The sequence below is a fragment of the Tachysurus fulvidraco genome, chromosome 7 (genome assembly GCF_022655615.1).
Source record: "Tachysurus fulvidraco isolate hzauxx_2018 chromosome 7, HZAU_PFXX_2.0, whole genome shotgun sequence".
Classification (NCBI taxonomy): domain Eukaryota; kingdom Metazoa; phylum Chordata; class Actinopteri; order Siluriformes; family Bagridae; genus Tachysurus; species Tachysurus fulvidraco.
Window position 1 is genome coordinate 8,101,025 of NC_062524.1, and position 17,626 is coordinate 8,118,650.

The following is a 17,626-nucleotide window of genomic DNA, read 5'->3' on the forward strand; positions in this document are numbered from 1 at the left end:
AGATACTCTTTAAAATGTTACACAGGCAAAGTCATCATTTTATTTCAAGCTGATTTTCAGCACATACTGTTCATAAACTCAAACTCAGACACTGCTGTGGTCCTTCTATATGAATGCCTGTGGCTTTACAAAATATGTTACCCGATGAAATTTACTGTAAGGAAAGGTTAAAAATATCAGTTGCTATCTGAAAATGTGCTACAGAGCGATGCAGCCCCAGAAGCATCCTTGCGCTGTGCTTTTTAGTGAAATATAATATAAAATATTTGTAAGGACAATCCTAATGGTGTATTGAAAAGCACAAAAGTCATTTCTTCTTTTCGTAATAGTCATTTAATCTGAAAGTGTTAGTATTGCTCAGTTGTAGCAGCCAGCAGGACCTGAGTGGGAGGTGGTAATGAATGTAATGAAAATGACTGCAGGCAAGGGACAGGTTTATGCAACAGATGAACAGCTATCAGTCTTTAAATAGCTACAGTAGCCTATCCACACAGATCATCCAACTAGAGGAAGAAAGGGATTTACACTTTAATCTGGTCTATTTATGGCTTTAAGGGTTATTCAGTATAAAAGGGATGAGAGCTTTTTTGGTATTTTTACTTAGCTGAAAATCTCCTCAGAACTGAGAGAATTTTTATGTTAGTAATGAATGGAAAGTAAGATGTAAAATTTCAGGTGTCTGGAATATCAGCTATTATTAATATTCCAAAATTTTCCCTGTTGGCAGGATCCCATGCTCCATTTCCTAGGCAAGGAACCAACCCGGCCACTGAGGGGTTAACTATCTGTGCTGGATCCATGCCCGGAAAAATGGCAGGAAGATCATCCAGTGTAAAACCAGAGCCAAAATCAAATATGTGTCTCTGATGTTCGGCTGTGGTGACCCTGTACAGAAAGCACCCCAAGGACAACAACATTAATATTCCAAAATTGAACTAATACAGTACAAGACCTGATGATTTAAGTTTGCTAAGTGATAAAACATTATTTTATTAAATACTATTTATTACATTCCATCAAGTAACATAAGATTATAATGCTAATGCTAGCCTAAGAAACTCTATATTAAACGCACATTGTGCTACCAAAACAGCTCTGACCTCATCGAGGCACAGACTCCACAAGACCTCTGAAGGTGGGCTGTGGTATCTGGCACCAACACGTCAGCAACAGATACTTTAGTTGTCCTGTACGTTGCAAGGTGGGTCCATCATTGATCACTTATTTGTCCAGCACATCCCACAGATGCTTGATTGGATTGAGATCCAAGGAATTTGGAAGCCAATTCAACACATCGAATTCTTTGTCATGTTCCTTTACCATTGAACCATTGAAGTTTTTATCTTGCTGAAAGAGACCACTGCCATGAGGAAATATTGTTGCCATGAAGAGGCGTATTTGCTCTGCAACAATGTATATGTAGGTGGTACATGTCAAAGTAACATGAATACATGAATGCCAGGGCCCGATGATTCTCAGCAGAACATTGCCCAGAGCAACACAGTGACATTCACAAGAAAGTCAAGAAAGTCTGGTTCTTTATCATGTGATTTGTGGACTACATCAACTACTGTTTAACATTTGTTTCATATTATAATATATCTAATGTATATTAAAAACAATAATTTTCCAAATTAGCAGATGAGCTGGATGAGACCTCTTTGTTTTTTTTTTAGATCTGTTTTGTGATAAAACAAATTTCTAGAACGTACTACAAACATACTGTATTTTCAAAAAGTCATACAGTTTCCAACTCAATAAATAAACCCTCTATGAAGATGAAAGCTGGTTTACTTATCCATCACTTTATCTTTTTTTTCTGTAGCATCACTTGTCCAGCACCTCCCTGCCCTCTCCAATGCTGATTTGGGAGCTTACATCTATTATTGCTACAGGATGAGAAAATTGAAGGAACACAGTAACAGGATTGAGAAAATGCCGACACCGTTTTTGAAAGTGGAATTGGGTATTGCCTCAGGCACTTAATCTACAAGGGCAGTTATCACAGGTGGTATTAAGGATATGAGAGCAACAGCTACACACACAAACACACAGATACACACAGATTTGCCTCAGAGCACAATATGAATACTGCCTGTGTTTTTTACTGTTGATTCTAAGGATGAGGTTTGAGGTCTAAATGTTAATAAAATAAATGAATCTCTTTATATAGCCTAAGCCACACAAGCAAAGATCTCAAAATTTTAAATGGTGTTCATAGGAAATCAATACAGGGCTCTGTTCAACACTATGTGTTTACTAACCGGATCTTATAAACAACATCTATTGGTACTTAATTGGTCTCAACTTGAATTTGAGCAAAATCCATTAATATAGCCATCCTGCGACATACGAGTTTAAAGCAGGGGTGGTTCAGCAGGGCCTAAAAACAAAACAAAACAAAACAAAGAAATAAACTCATGCAATGATATCCAGTTGAATAGTACACTGAAGTTAAAATTAAATACTATATATAATCTAAAAGTGCAGATGTTCAGCTTTAATTTTGCAGTTTAATACACTGTGCAGCCATAACAACAACAGGTGACATGAATAACAGTGATTATCTTGTTACAGTGACACCAGACAAGGGGTGGGGTATATTAGCCAGCAAGTAAAAGCAAGTTTACTTTAAAAGCAAGTTTTCAACGTTGATGTGTCGGAAGTCCAAGAAAAGACAAGTGGTGAGGTCAAAGAAAAGACAGCCTGTCTGGCCTGATCCCAAAGAAGCAGAGCTACTATAGACCAGATTGGTGAAAAGGTTAATGGTGGCTATGATGGAAAGGTATCATCGGAAGAAGGCCATCGCTTGGATGGCCGTGTGTGTGTGTGTGTGTGTGTGTGTGTGTGTGTGTGTGTGTGTGTGTGTGTGTGTGTGTGTGTTTGTGTGTGTTCGTGTCACTTACCTGTGTAAGAAATCGCACAAGGATGCACTAAAGGAAGAAGTCAAGAAGTGGAGTCAGTGTGATGCTCTGTGCAATGTTCTGCTGAGAAACTTGGGTTCTTGGCATTCATGTGGAAGTTACTTTGACATGCACCACCTACCTGCACAGCTCTATATCGTATCAGTATTCCAGCAGGTTAATGCTCTCTACCACACTGCTGAAAAATATGCAGGAATGATTTGAGGAGCAAAGTGTTGACATGGCCTCCAAAATTGGCAAACAAGTCTGACCCATAGAAGCCCTTCCTCACAACCTCTGGGTGCCAGATACCACAGCACACCTTCAGAGGTCTTGTGAAGTCCATGCCTCAATGAGTCAGAGCTGTTTTGTTTGCACAAGGTGACCTACACAATATTAGGTCGTAGAATTTATTTTTGTGCTTTAAATTCGCTACGTTAACCATTCAAACGAATACTATAATGCTGACGTTTTTTGTGACTTGGATGTGCTCGCTTGTAAAGAAAGGTTTAACGGATCATCCGCTACCGCTTAACCTCGTTATATGAACTTATATGGTAAATAAATCGATGTGAAAAGAAAATAATTCTAAGGAAACGTAATAATTATCTTCCAATTGTTACACTTATTTTTCAATCAATTCCTTTCATGCCGATTGTTTACATACTAGCACATACTTATTAAAGAAAAGTTTGGCTGAATAACTCACGGTCCAGTAATAATCATTGCCCTGACTGAAGTGTTCTGCTGCCCATAAATATTTATCATGTTCAGATTGGCTATGAAATAAGTGTTCTTCACCTGCTCGTTATGTCTGTGCCCTTATCAGCTCCCGTTGGGCTAAAACTGTACGTAATTTAAATCACATTCCTGTCTGTCCACTTGAACTTGAAAATTGGGGCTATTATCCAACTGAACCTCCAAAGCAAGAGTGTGTCTCAAATCTGCTATGTGTAATAAATGTCACCATGGCACTGAGATTTAATCATGCTAGAGCTGAGTCGTCTCCATTTAAAAGAAAATGAGAATGTGACAGAGCACCATAGTGAAAGAGCTTTGAAAAAATATATATTTATTCCAATTTGCACATATTAATAACACCCTGATGCTCTTTCATTTGAAGGGAACACTTGAATCCTCAGGATGCGTCTCTAATCCCTTTCTGCATTTTCAGGAATCGAATTTGGTTTCATTCGAGGTGTCATGGCAACACTTCCTGGTATATGAACTGCACAATCTGCATCTATCCAAAGAACGGGAGACAGAATCACATTTTCAGATGTTAAACCAGAGTTTCTGCTTCATGCATACTGCTTCATAATATCTAAAAGCTTCCTCCTTCATAAGCTTCATAAGGCTTGCTGTCTGAAGCTCGGTTCAATCCGAATGCGATATGCCTTCAAATCAAGCCTCTAATCAAATCATTTCTGAAGGCGCAAATCTTTTTGGAGCGTGGAGCAATCTGAGTGGAGCATGCAGAGATTTCCGAGCCTATGGGTTTATTCATGAGAGGGAAAAAGGATGAGGTGTGAGGTGTGTGCATGCACTGATGGCAGCATTTACACACATCCGCAGGCACTATGTTGCTTCCCCGCTGCACCATTAGCTTCTGCCAAGCATCTGCGCTCAGAGATAGCTTTAGATTGGGAAGTCCATGTGCATTACACGTCCATTTTGTGATTCTACACCCCAGCAGTTCCAAACAGCCAGTATACACTTTAAAGAGCTGGAATGGGAGACGAGAGGCTACTAGGATATGCAGACATGGGAAGAAGGAAGAAGAAAATCGCGTACAGGATATGTGGTGCTTCTTAGAGTGTACGTTCAGACGATCATAAAAATTATACTGCGTCCTCTGAGCATTCAGTGCAAAACTTGGCAGTGTGATAAGTCACATAAAAAAAAACAGTGGTTAGTGATCCGGTTCCTGGTTAAGGGTATAATTCATGGCTTCACAACATGAGTGCATCATAAGCCTTGTTTACAGCACATGTTAAAACATACGATTAATCCTTATGAGCCTCCTCTCTAGCCAGAGTAAACTGCACAAATAATAAAAAAGCCAGAGGAGCTAGATGACATCATTTTTTCTTTCATATCCTCTTCACTCTCACACTCTTTTATAACAGGCTGTGATCATAAACTGCTGCCTTCAGATATAATCTTTCACGGCACCCTTTCCTTCAACAATATCGTCTCTTTTTTGGACTGAAGTGTACCAGTGTAGACGGAAACTCATTTTTGCAGAAAGAAAACGTAATGAAAAACTACTTTGGGCTTCACAGTATTGCCTGGAGTGGCCAACTTTCCTGAAGAATGCTCCATGTGCAATGAGGACAGTTGTCAATATAGCGGCACACAGCTCTTTGGTGAGCAAATCCATTAGTTGAGCTTTAGTCTGACAGGAGCCCTTTCAGCAAATCTAAGCAGAACGGAAAGAAAGATGACCGGCACTCAGTATCAGGCTTTTTCTCCATTTGCCTATTCTCTGAGATTTATTCTGATCACTTGGAGGTGCAACGATTCATGTTGTTACATAAAGAATAATATGGAAGAAATCGCTTTTACCTTAGAGTGCTTTTTACGTAGCCTGTTTGGTGTGAATGCAAAAAGGCAAATAGCTTTTTTTTTTGACAGAATAAGCAAGGCTGCACTGTCTGTAAAATATTAAAAGACAGCAGATTTGTTTTGTGGTCATCAGTAGCTTGGGGTTCCTGAATAGTGACTTTAATAGATACGTTCATATTAGAACATTTCTGTCGATACAAATACCAAGATGAAGGTAATGAATACAAATGCAACTCGAACGGACTAAAATAGATATTAATGAGGCGTTCTGTGATGCTTGTGTCCTTTGGAATCTGCATTACACGCAATTAAGTTTGTCATCCTGGATAATTTGCGGATTAACCAAAAGCCAAATGCCATAAGAGATCCTTGATGTGCATTTGCCTTTCTGAAATACCAGACGTCATTTCTCATATTGGGGCCATTTGTGCATATTGTTATAGATCTATTTTTGTCTTGCCTAGGGGTTGCTTTTTGAGTTGGATGAAATTCGTATACGCCTAAGGCATGAGTTTCCAAGGCATGCACACTTTTATCCCTGGCCATCCTCCAGGTGAAGAATCCTCATCTAGTTAACAGGGCAATGAAATGCAAACGCACTTGAATTGTGTGTTTCCCGCATGTTAAGAGAGCCCTTGCTTTCTTCCTCCTTTGATAAAGCCAGCGCCGAGGAGAGCTGCCGCTATTGATAATGTGGGAAAGAATAAAAGGGTGTGAGATGGATTTCATTTTGCCCATGCACTTTTCTAGGATCCAGACATGAAATACATTGTACTACAATGTTAAAATACTTCCTAAATAAAATATATTGTACAGAATACGTTTCATTTCTCCTTCTGTTTTTATTGCACTAGCTATGATGAAACAGTCAGGGATGAAGAAGAAAAATAGAACAAAATCTTGACACTAACAAATTGTCTGACCTTAAAAATTGATTCACTGTGGTCTAAGGAAAGAAGCAAGTCAGCTTAAGAGTATCAATAAGTTAATTTAATCTCATTATCTTCTTTAAGGTCAAACCCTGAGAAACATAAGAGTACAGTGGACTTAATTCCTGTTAAATCAGATGTGAAAAAGCCAGAGGGCACAAAAGGAATAATAAGTGAGAGCTGGAATATATGAATATATGCAGGTGGAATATTTAATTCCCCCCCAGAACCATTACATTGGTCCAAGCAGGAGCAAAACAAGACGTGTGGAACATTTACTGATCAACTTCAAGCTTCAGGCTTTCTGTATGGTGCGTGATAATTGTCCGATTTTACCTCCAGATTAGGCAAAATGATGCTAATAATCTCTCAGATACCATTGTCAGTTTGATCATTAAAATCAAACGCATATAGAATAAATGCATCCGAATCTTAAAAGTAAAGAAAAGCGTAAAGCTGTGGAACAGAGTTGGAATAAATCAACAAAGTTTAGATTTGATGAATCAGTATAATAGCAATAAAACAAACAAACAAACAAACAAACAAACAAACAAACAAATAAATAAATTAATAAATAATCCTTATTCCAACTTAATATCTTGTTATTTCATTTTTTTTCCAAATGATGTTTTAGCTTAATATCCTATCGCCTCAGGGCACTACATTGTTAGTTCATTCATTTATGTTATTTTAATATGCTGGTATGCTGTTATTTTGACATAACCACACAAGTATAAGTAGTGTGAAAAGTATAAGTAGTGTGAAAAGTGAAAACTATTGTCTAGTGTGAAGCAAACAAGAGTAAATTGATTTCTTGGTTTAATTCAGACACCACTTACAGTATGAATATAACACTTTATTCTTTAACTGGATAAATTATAAATAACATTTTTTTTTTCCATGAGTGTAGTCAAACAAATTGAACACCCACAGTTTGGGATCATGTATTTGTTGTGTGTGTGTGTGTGTGTGTGTGTGTGTGTGTGTGTGTGTGTGTGTGTGTGTGTGTGTGTGTGTGTGTGTGTGTGTGTGTGTGTGTGCGTGTGTGTGTGTTTTCCAGATACGCCTTTTCAATCTGATCCTATTTAAAATTCAGAGAAATTATTACAAGGAAATGCCACTTTGTTGTGTGTGTTGTATACAGTAAATGAAGCTATACATAAGGGTGCAACCATCACATCGAACCATTTAAATGTTCTCAGCGATTTATACTTTTTTATAAGAGTTTAGTGAGACACGTGGACAGATTTGCCTTAAAATTGAATTTGATTAGATTTAAATAGATTTTTTTTTATTTTGGAATTTCCTTCAGGGTTTAAATGTGGGGTTTAGTTTAGCTGCGATACTGTCTTATGCACAAAATCCACACACTGATGTTACTATTATTCCTTAAATACACACACACACACAAACACATCGGCACGTGTGCAAATGACATCTCAAAGTTGCCTCATGCAGCTCTTTAATTGGGAAGACGTCGGCACTCTGTCCTTTCGGATCACTGTTATGGATGTTCTTAATATTCTGCTTTTTATAGCTTTGGACAAGTCAGAATACTTATTCATTTGCTGACTGTAGCGTGTTGTGGTCGCGTGTTAGCTGGCTGAAAAAATAAAGCAAAAAGTGGGTTATGTCAATTAATCACGGGAGGAAAGTCGCATAAAGGAAAAGCTGAATTTGCTTAACATGTAATCATTGTGAAGATGAAATGAATTATGACTATGAGGGACTCACTGGTTTAAATCACCTTCTAGACTCCAAGGATAGACAAAAGTAGGAGATTAGCAACAAAAAACAATAGGCAAAGGAGGACATGTAGTTTGTGCTTGTACTGTAGTGCTGTTTACCCAATATGTGTTATTATTATGAGGAAAATATAAGCAGACGCTGATACATCAGATTGAAAATTTATTTTCATATAAAAAGACACTCTATGAAAACAGTAAAGGACTACTTTGTACAATCTTGTGTGTATAAAAAAAAAAGAAAAAAAAACAGAAATGGGGCAGAGGGATCTTTCTTTGACAGCTATCTGTAGCTCTGGGAAAAATTGCTGGTTCTGGAAGAAGCCTTGGGTTCAAATGATGTACAATGAGGGGGAAAAAGGTCACGGCTATGTAAATTTATATACTGTATATATTTAACGTCATGTTGGGCTGTTTTGTTTTAGCTTTTGTTTGCATACTCATGTCAATCATACATGTCACAGGACGCATATGCAAATACATATTTCAATAAAATAAAATGTACTGTAAAGCAATTCTCAAGTTTGTTGTTAGTGGTTTTTTTTTTTTTCAATAGATCAATAAATAAGTGTATATATAAGATAGGGGCAGTCTGGGTTAAAGTGGTTGAGAATACAGTTTGGAAGGCTAGAATCCGAATCTGAAAAAAATTGGTTTGTTTTCATGTACGGTCGATTTTAGCAAAAGAAAAAAAAACCCATAAACATCATAAATAATACTTAAAGGTACCATGTGGTTTTAGAAATAAAAACCAAAATAGCAAGAAAGAAACTGAAAAGGCAAAAAGATAGGCACTGTTAGTGAAAAGGAGAGAGTGTGTTAAAATGCAAAAGAAACAAGATTGCAGGTGAAGCGTACTTACCTGATGCTCTTATAATTCAAAGCAATGCTAGTGCTAGCTAAGTGCTCTCACTTGTCAAAAACTTGTGCAATGTTCGGCTTGAACGTTAGTTCAACGGAGGCTGAGTAAAATGATCGCTTCACCCCGTCTGCAAATTGTAGAGGAAAGCACTTTTAATCACAGTGGAGGGAAAAGGGTGATTTCCTGTGACATGTTCTCTATTACTGCAGATGAGTTCTTAAGGTCACAATGGCACGCTCTTGTATTGTGGTCTGTGGCTATATGATGTAGTGACTTCAGGGATCTTTGAGCAGATGGTTGTTGCACCGAGCGGGAAAATGTCAGGACAAATTGTCAGCCCCAAAGGTAATTATCTCCCTCTCTCACCGAGCCTCTGTGTGCGGTTACATCAGCCTACACAACTGGTCTAATTGGTATGAGTTGCAGTGGGAAGGAGGAAACAAAAATGACCTCTATTCTCAGTTCAGAATTAAACCTGAGCCTTCAGAGCTGCGGTGTTAGCATAAGCATTTTTAAGATTAAAAAAAAAAAAGTTAGAGTTAGATTAAAAATTACATGAGTTGTTTGTGTTGTTTGTGAGATTTAGGAACAACACAAGCAAAAAAAAAAATTAGTAAGTGAATATTCTCTACATGGGATTCTTGGGGTTGCTTTGTGACTTTGTGGCTTGTCAAAAGTACTAAAGTGTATTAGAGTGTGACATCCACAATTATGCCTTAATTTTTTAGTAATAACAACTCTACTAGTGCATGCAACATTGAGCCAAATACGGAGCCATTGCGTTTAAAGTGCTGGAATGTGTGGCGGTCTGGGAAAACCCTTCACACCACTTCTTGAATTAAAAATGATTCTCTTCGCATCTAAATTGCAAAGCCTTTTAAAAGTGTGTGTATCCCAATATTCTGCCTACTACTACATTTATAACCTAATCTACTCATTCAAAAACAACAAAATTGCTAAAGACTTTTATGGGTGACTTTGTGACTTTTAACACCTGAGGTAAAAATTACTCACAGCATTTAAACCCAAATCTCATTTCATTGTTTCTTGACTTTTCACAATTATGTTGGCTAAATTTATTATTATTCATTTATGAGGAGATTTTAAAACATGGTCCATCACCCGTACAGTGTTTAAGTGCTCTTCTTTATACTGATGATGAGACTGATGATGATGATGATGATGATGATGATGATGATGATGATGATGATGATGATGATGATGCAGATGATAACGTGACATTTGGTGTCCACTTTACCACTGTACTGTATATAACTATAAAAAAATGTGATCAAACAGAGGACTAACAAGGTGTTAGACATTTTTGTCAGCCAAACTGTTTTTTACAGCTGTGTTTGTTTGATCTCTGGAGGCAGACGGCTAAATAAAGTTTTTAAAATAAAAAAGAAAAACAAAAGCAATTTCCACATTGTTTTAATAAGATGTCTGCCAAAGTAGATTTTTTTCCCAGACTGCCACACAAACTTATGTTTAAATAATATTAACCTTGTTAACAAGGGGAGCACAAGCAAAAAGCGTTCTGTATAAAGTCAACAATTTCAAATGTTGGTAAAATTTAAATTCTGTATCCTTTTATCTGTTGATTTATATTCAATCAACATATATTTATATTTTAATCAAATTATATTTAACCACTTTAACTAAAAAAAACAAAAAAACATGGAGATTACCAGAAATATGGAACATTTTCTGTCACTGTTGTGGACCAAATTAGACTTCTTCCAGACAGACATTTTTTTTTTTTAACCTTGCAGAAATAAAGCTTCCAGACTGTACTTTTTTGTGTCACTGGTGTGCTACCATTAAGGGGAGATCTTTTATACCTTTAGCAGGCTATGTAACATTTTCCTGGGAATATGCATGTTGTATAAAGTCTTAAAGATACATCAGCTGTCCTTAAGGCTCATTGTTTAGAGGTATTGAGGTACTTTACTTTCCTAGCAACAAGAAAAAGTGCAGTTCCGTACCTTTATTTCTAACTGCATAAGCATCCGACGTACTTGATCACATCGTTCACTGAATTACTGATATTATTTCTTTTTTTATGGGGGTTAAGGTCTGAACATCCTGCTTTTCATATGACTTTAGCATGACTTCACTATAGAGAAGAAGGTACACTGTAAATCTCTCCCAGCCCTGCTGATGTAGGCTCTGCTGTTATGGCATAGCTTAGCCTTTTATAAATTCTGTTATTGAGCCTCTATTACAAATGGACTTTGCGCTAACAGATAGTTTAGGGTCACTGGCAACAGACTTTATTTTCCTCCATTTTAAGTGGATAGCAGCCACTGAATCAACGCAGAATCAATAAGCACTTCAAGCAGTTGGTGAATGATACTACAGAGCAGAGAGAGATACTGCAGTCTGGCTGCATTTTATCTAGCAGAAATGGGATCTTCATGAGTGTTTTCAGATGAGATGAACAGAAGGGAGGATAAATTGAAACTATATATCTTTTCCCCATGATTATTAATCTTTTGTTATGCAATCGACTTAGAGTAACACACAATATATGATTGCTATAAATTTAAAAAAAATGGAACATAGGGAAAAAAACATCCACACAGTCACACAGAAGGAATAAACCATACTTGCACAGAAATCTTTTTTTTTTTTTCTTTTTTCCAATCTTCCACTTTTTAAGCAAACGAATTAAACAATGTAGGGAAACTGGAAATAAAAAACAACAAATTCATAAGAGGGTTGATCTTTGATCCTATTAATGAATCGTGTTAAACCTTCCCCTTCCCCCAAAAACAGAGAGAGTCATTTATTAGGAAAGACAGGAAATAAGGGTGGAACAAAACCCTACGGTGGCGATCATGTGTGCGAAACATGAGTACGGGGTATTTTTATTTTTTTTTTAAATCTCTATAAAAAGGATGGTGCAGAAATATTTTTTTTCCAAATTTCCAAATGTGTGAAAGAGAATCCTTTCCAGAGTAAAATCAAGACATTTCAGAAACAGTTTGTTAAAAATTCTCCCATATACTCTCCGAGCCCCATTTTCATTCACTGAAAGTGTCCATGAGAAAATATAGAAGTCTTTTTTATTTAATTTTTTTAAACGGTCTATTCTCGTAAACAAATGTATAATCCTTTTATAGATTCTCCTTTTGGTAAATCTCATTCCATTTATGTGTGTGTCCTTCTTGTGTGTGTGTTTCCTCACACTTCAGTCTGGAAGTCTCCCTCGGATGTGTCGGGAGTGTTTGCAGAGGAAGCGTCCCAGGCTTTACTGTGTAGCTCTACTCGATCCTTTTTTTGTCCGCCAGAACTGGATGATGGCACAGATGTCATTGTCTTAAAGCTGTCCCAGGATTGCTGTTCATCTGCTATGGCCTTGTCCTGTGTGTCAACATACACATGTATACAAATAAAAAAAAAAAAAACATTCATTAGAAAATACCCATGCATTTTCTCACTACAGCTGTGTTTAGGCAGCACCAATATATTCTGCATCATTAGCAGGGATGCCAGATCTCAGGAAAACTTCTAGCCAAACTCCAAATCAACACACACTCAAATTAGTTCAAACATTTAACCAATATTGAGAGCTTTATGTATTTATTTATTTTTTCCAGTCTTTATACATGTGATCGGATGTGTGTTTTCAATTAAATTCAATTTTATTTTATTTGTATAGCACTTTTATCAATGGACATTGTCTCAAAGCAGCTTTACAGAAAATAAGTAAAATAATGCAAAAAGTTTAATTTTATGCAAAGATTAATATACTACAAAAGTTCAAGATTAATATTAGACTTATATTTCAATATGTTTGTATTTGTCCCCGATGAACAAAAGTGAGGTGACAAGGAGCAGAGTCGAACTGCAGCTGGTACATTTGATGTCTCTATGTCCTATGTATATATGTCTTTATGGGTTCAACACGGTCCCAGTATATGCAATTCAACTTTCTGCTGTCACCAACGACAACCATTATCCACTCCAAAATCCCATATCTACACAAATTTTGTAGTATATCTTCTAACCGAAATGGATCTGAACATCGTAGGTATTGTCTCTGCCCTAGTATTTTCATTATGTTTTCTATTTGCAAAATATTTTAATAGTCTTTTTTTTTCATATTATATGCTTTAATAAGATCTTGGCAACCACTGACTGTTTGTAAAACCAACCCACGACACCCACTACCACCAGACTTGATTTTTCTCCTGGAAACTGCTTCCAAAACAGGTCCAATTTGTTGTAACCCTGGCAACCGTAGTGCCTAGGTTGGAGGGTTAAATTCAATATTATAAATAACCAATATATTTAAACCATAACAAATCATTGTAATGTTAGAAGCCCTAATGTAAAATAGTAATGTTGGCCCTTATGCATCACAGTTGCCGATGATCAAATTTGATCATAAAGGGGAAAATTCAGGCAAAGACCTTAGACAAAACTAGAAACTTAAGCATAACTCAGCTAGTACAGGAAATAATTCAGTCAGACATTTTGTATGTAATAATATAAAATATAATAGAGATTGTATTACTGCAAATACGATAAAAAACATTTTTTTTGTAAAGTCAGCCTTAAAGCGCAGCCTTTTTCTGGGTTTGCCGCTTACTGTACGTGTTTAGACTAATAATTGTTTTTTATTTTATTTTTTTTGAAGGACCACTATTGCAACACCTCCATAAATTAGGGCAGGTGTTTTGTGTAAATTAGATGTATATGAGGGTAAATTGGTGCATGGAATATGCATATGACATGTAAATGTGAGTAGTGGGAGAGCTTGCGGCTGAAACCATTGCTCATTTTGACGCCGTATGACAGTTTCATGAATCAGACATAGATGTATTCACCAGACCAGTATTTGTGAACATGTACACCTTAGTAAATTACAACAGCAACATATGCGTGCTACTAACACAAGTTTAAACTCTTGTCATCTGCACAAACCAAAGGATTCACTGTATGATCTATAACAAATTTTTTTCTAACTCGTTCAGTTTGTTGGACTCAGACTTTTGGATATTAACATAACAGAGAATAATTAAGATAAATGCGATCTATATTACATAACATTTTAATATGACGTGTTACATTTGACTGCCTAGCTATCAAGACAGAAGCCATGGCCATTGCTACTGAACAATCACTCGTTGTGCACAGAAGATGCCTTGTAGATGAATGTAGAAAGATCTAGAATGTTTTTGCAAGTTCAGATGTGTCATGCTGATAGACTCTTATAGACCCAAAAAGAACGAGTGGTGTAATAAAATCAATAGGTACTGCAACTAGGTTGTTGTAATTTTTTGTTTTTTCTATTTTACTTAAACAGTTTCTGATTATTTTTCCACTTGTTGTAAATTCGTCTTGAAGGTGGAAAAAGTTTAATTAATTATTAAGACAATTTCTTAATTATTATTGTTAATTGTTTTTATTTTTAATGTTTTTACCACAAATAAACCTGCCTTTTAACAGGGGTTTGTAAACTTTTTATATCTGTTGTGTTTGTACAGTACACCAACATCACCCATGCCAATGAGCTGGTTTTGCCTCATATAGTCACAGAAGCATTTTAAGATGTGATTTGGTTTGACTGTAAAACAACAACTGCAACAAAAACATGTCCTTCTATATTAAGCTTCACCAGTCCGAGTTGAAATCTAAAATGAAAATTTCAGTGCTAAACAGATACAAACAAAAATATTGATTTAAATATTGCATTAAGATACAATAAGATATAAATATAACTGAACAAGACAAGTAAGACAGACAATAAGATACATTAAATCCTTGACCTAAGATAAATACTTTACCTACAATAATATGTCACATATAATAAATGTACATAGCATATTGAGTATATTTATCTGTCCTTAATGTATTTATGTAAGTAGAAATGGGATTTTTTGCATAAAAATCCGTCATCCATCAGGTTTACTAGTAATAGACAGATATATCACTAGTAACACTACATAAGGTAAAGATATTAGGATTAGATACCAATATTACCGAGTAGATATTTTGACAGAATACCTGAATAAAACATATATGAATGAGTAAATACCATAAATGGTGTACAACAGGGTTTTATTCCTGGCCCTATTTACTTCCTTGTTTTGTTAAAGATCTGCCTTTAAAATGCCTTCCAATAACATAATTTATGATTATCATTCATCATATATATTTCCACTGTAGTCAGTTATTTATATCTTAGTGATGCAGTTCACTGTGATCTAGTTTGTAAGAAAATAAACATTGTTTTGCATGCAAACCAAAAAAGACATGAATACTGTATGGTATTCTAGGCAGAGGTATTAAAGGGTATGTGGCTACGCTTTTTTCTTGGTAAAATATTATGAAAATAAATTGGTTTCTGCAGCCCCCACACCTCTGTACTGCCCTACTGTCTAACCACAAGGGGGTGACAGCAACCTTATTGGCATTCCTCTAACGTAACACAATAACAGTTGGCAAAATGAATGCAAAAGCTATGATCCTGTAGACAATTTGCACATTAAATATTGGAGAAGAAATATTTTGTACTGCTGAAGAGCTGCAAATATTGGATTAAAATATAACCAAACTTTATTCCTGGAAGCATGCTAACATGATTATGCTGCTTGAGAGAGCGGCCTCTCTCTCTCTCTCTCTCTCTCTCTCTCTCTCTCTCTCTCTCTCTCTCTCAGTGATTCACAATGATTCCCAACTATATCCTCAGTACCTTTTCCTGCCTATCTCTCCCTGTCAGTTCTTCCACTACTTCCACTCTCTAAGTTCTTTTCACCACTGGCAGATAAAATGCTTCGTCGCGTTTCCCTCTGTTGCAAGAAAAAGGAGGGAAGAGGAAAAAAATGGGGTATCACAGTGACTGGCAGGGTCTCTTTTTACAATGATGGAGGGGTATGGATTCTTGTCTCTCTCTCTCTCTCTCTCTCTCTCTCTCTCTCTCTCTCTCTCTCACACACACACACACACACACACACACACACACACACACACACACACACACACACACACACACACACACCTTCTCTCTCTCTCTCTCTCTCTCTCTCTCTCTCTCTCTCTCTCTCTCTCTCGCTCAGTCCGCAAAAAAATAAAAAATAAAAATAAAAAATAAAATAAGATAAAAGAAAATAAAAGAAGGCAAAGCACAGTACAGTGTAGACTATAAAAGCACAGACCTGGTGCATGATTCCTTGCAGTACACTGATTGAACACTATGTTCAGTGTACACAACCCATAGAGACAACCCATACACTGCATAGTGAAAGCATTGAATGGAGGATATACCAAATACCCAAGCTCACTTGGTCTTTCCTGTACTAGTGGGCCATTCTCATTATCGCCATCACCATCAAAAAGTCCACTGAAACCAATACTATTTAGACAATGTATTTTTCTGCAGACATCATTCCATTATTTATAAAAGCCCTAAAACATAAGATGTAAACGAATATCCTGCATCATTCTGACCGTTTTTAAATATTAATTTATTCATATTCAATATCACTACATCCTGATCTGACTCATCAGATCATTCAGACTTTAAAATCCATGTTAGTTACTGCTGAAAAATTGGAAGCTAATTGGCCAAAAGATCCCTAATATTACCTATAGTAAGCTAGCACTTATAATACAAGGTGTAATTACAAACTGTCAAAACGTAGCTGAATTTCTGCCTCACATTCCTATCAATCCACAATGACTGATGCAGTGTACAGTATATATTTCTTACAGGAACGGTCTTTAGCTATATATACGTAGTTTATACAGATAGAAATCTGTTCCTACAAACCCATTTCCCAAGTTGAACCCAAGTTGAAAATTTATGCATTTTGTACAAGTAGGGCTACTTAATAATAACAGCTATTACACTGATCAATACCAGACTACCGACTACAATTTGGCTCGAGCTCATTCAAACCCAGAAAATGAAAGGAACTGAAAGGAATCCAGAGCCTAAAGCATGCACATACATAAAATCACTGAAGTACATTATTAATCACTGCTGTATTAATACAGTAACAGTGGCATTGCACAAACACTAGCACTGAGGCAAAACGCAGAAAATCTAGCTACAAATCTTGTCATTGTTAAAACCTGTAGTTTAATGAATCGGCTGTCCCTTGTGGCAAAAAACAGAATAACATGCTAATTTTTAAGTGCTCCCGAGATGATTACTGGGATGAGAGTGATATAACCTATAACAACAGACTGGAATAGCAGGATGCTGGAAATTATATTATTTTTTTTGATAAATAAAACAGAAACATATTAGAAACAGGTTCATTTAAAATGTTGGAAAATGGGTTTAGTTACCGTAATCCAAGCACTAAAAACAAATCAATATTATTGTATTATTAAATATTTTTTAACCTATTTAAAATGGTGTGTATTTTTTATAGGTTGTTTGATTGGTAATTTAAATTGTTTTTCCTATTGATATTTAATGCTTGAATGGAAGCCAGGCTAAAAATAATCTAAATAAATGAAAATAGCCTAATAGAGAAAAAAATGAGACGGTTGTGACATGCAATAAATAAATATAAAAATAAAAAAAAAATGACCACAACTGAAAAGTAAAAACCTTCACTGCAATGTTCCTTTGTCATTAACTAACAATCTGGGAAA

The 17,626-nt window shown here is 36.1% G+C and overlaps 1 protein-coding gene across 8 annotated transcripts in view; it reads right to left on the reverse strand.

Annotated features, from left to right (window-relative positions):
- Positions 1–8,854: 8,854 nt before the first annotated feature.
- The window catches only part of adgrb2 (adhesion G protein-coupled receptor B2), a 371,126-nt gene continuing 362,354 nt past the window's right edge, over positions 8,855–17,626 (reverse strand). For all 8 annotated transcript variants that reach the window (XM_047816852.1, XM_047816848.1, XM_047816851.1 and 5 more), the window contains one exon: positions 8,855–12,376. In XM_047816852.1, coding sequence (XP_047672808.1) covers positions 12,197–12,376 — 180 coding nt within the window. In that variant the 3' untranslated portion in view covers positions 8,855–12,196. The remainder of the gene's footprint in view (positions 12,377–17,626) is intronic.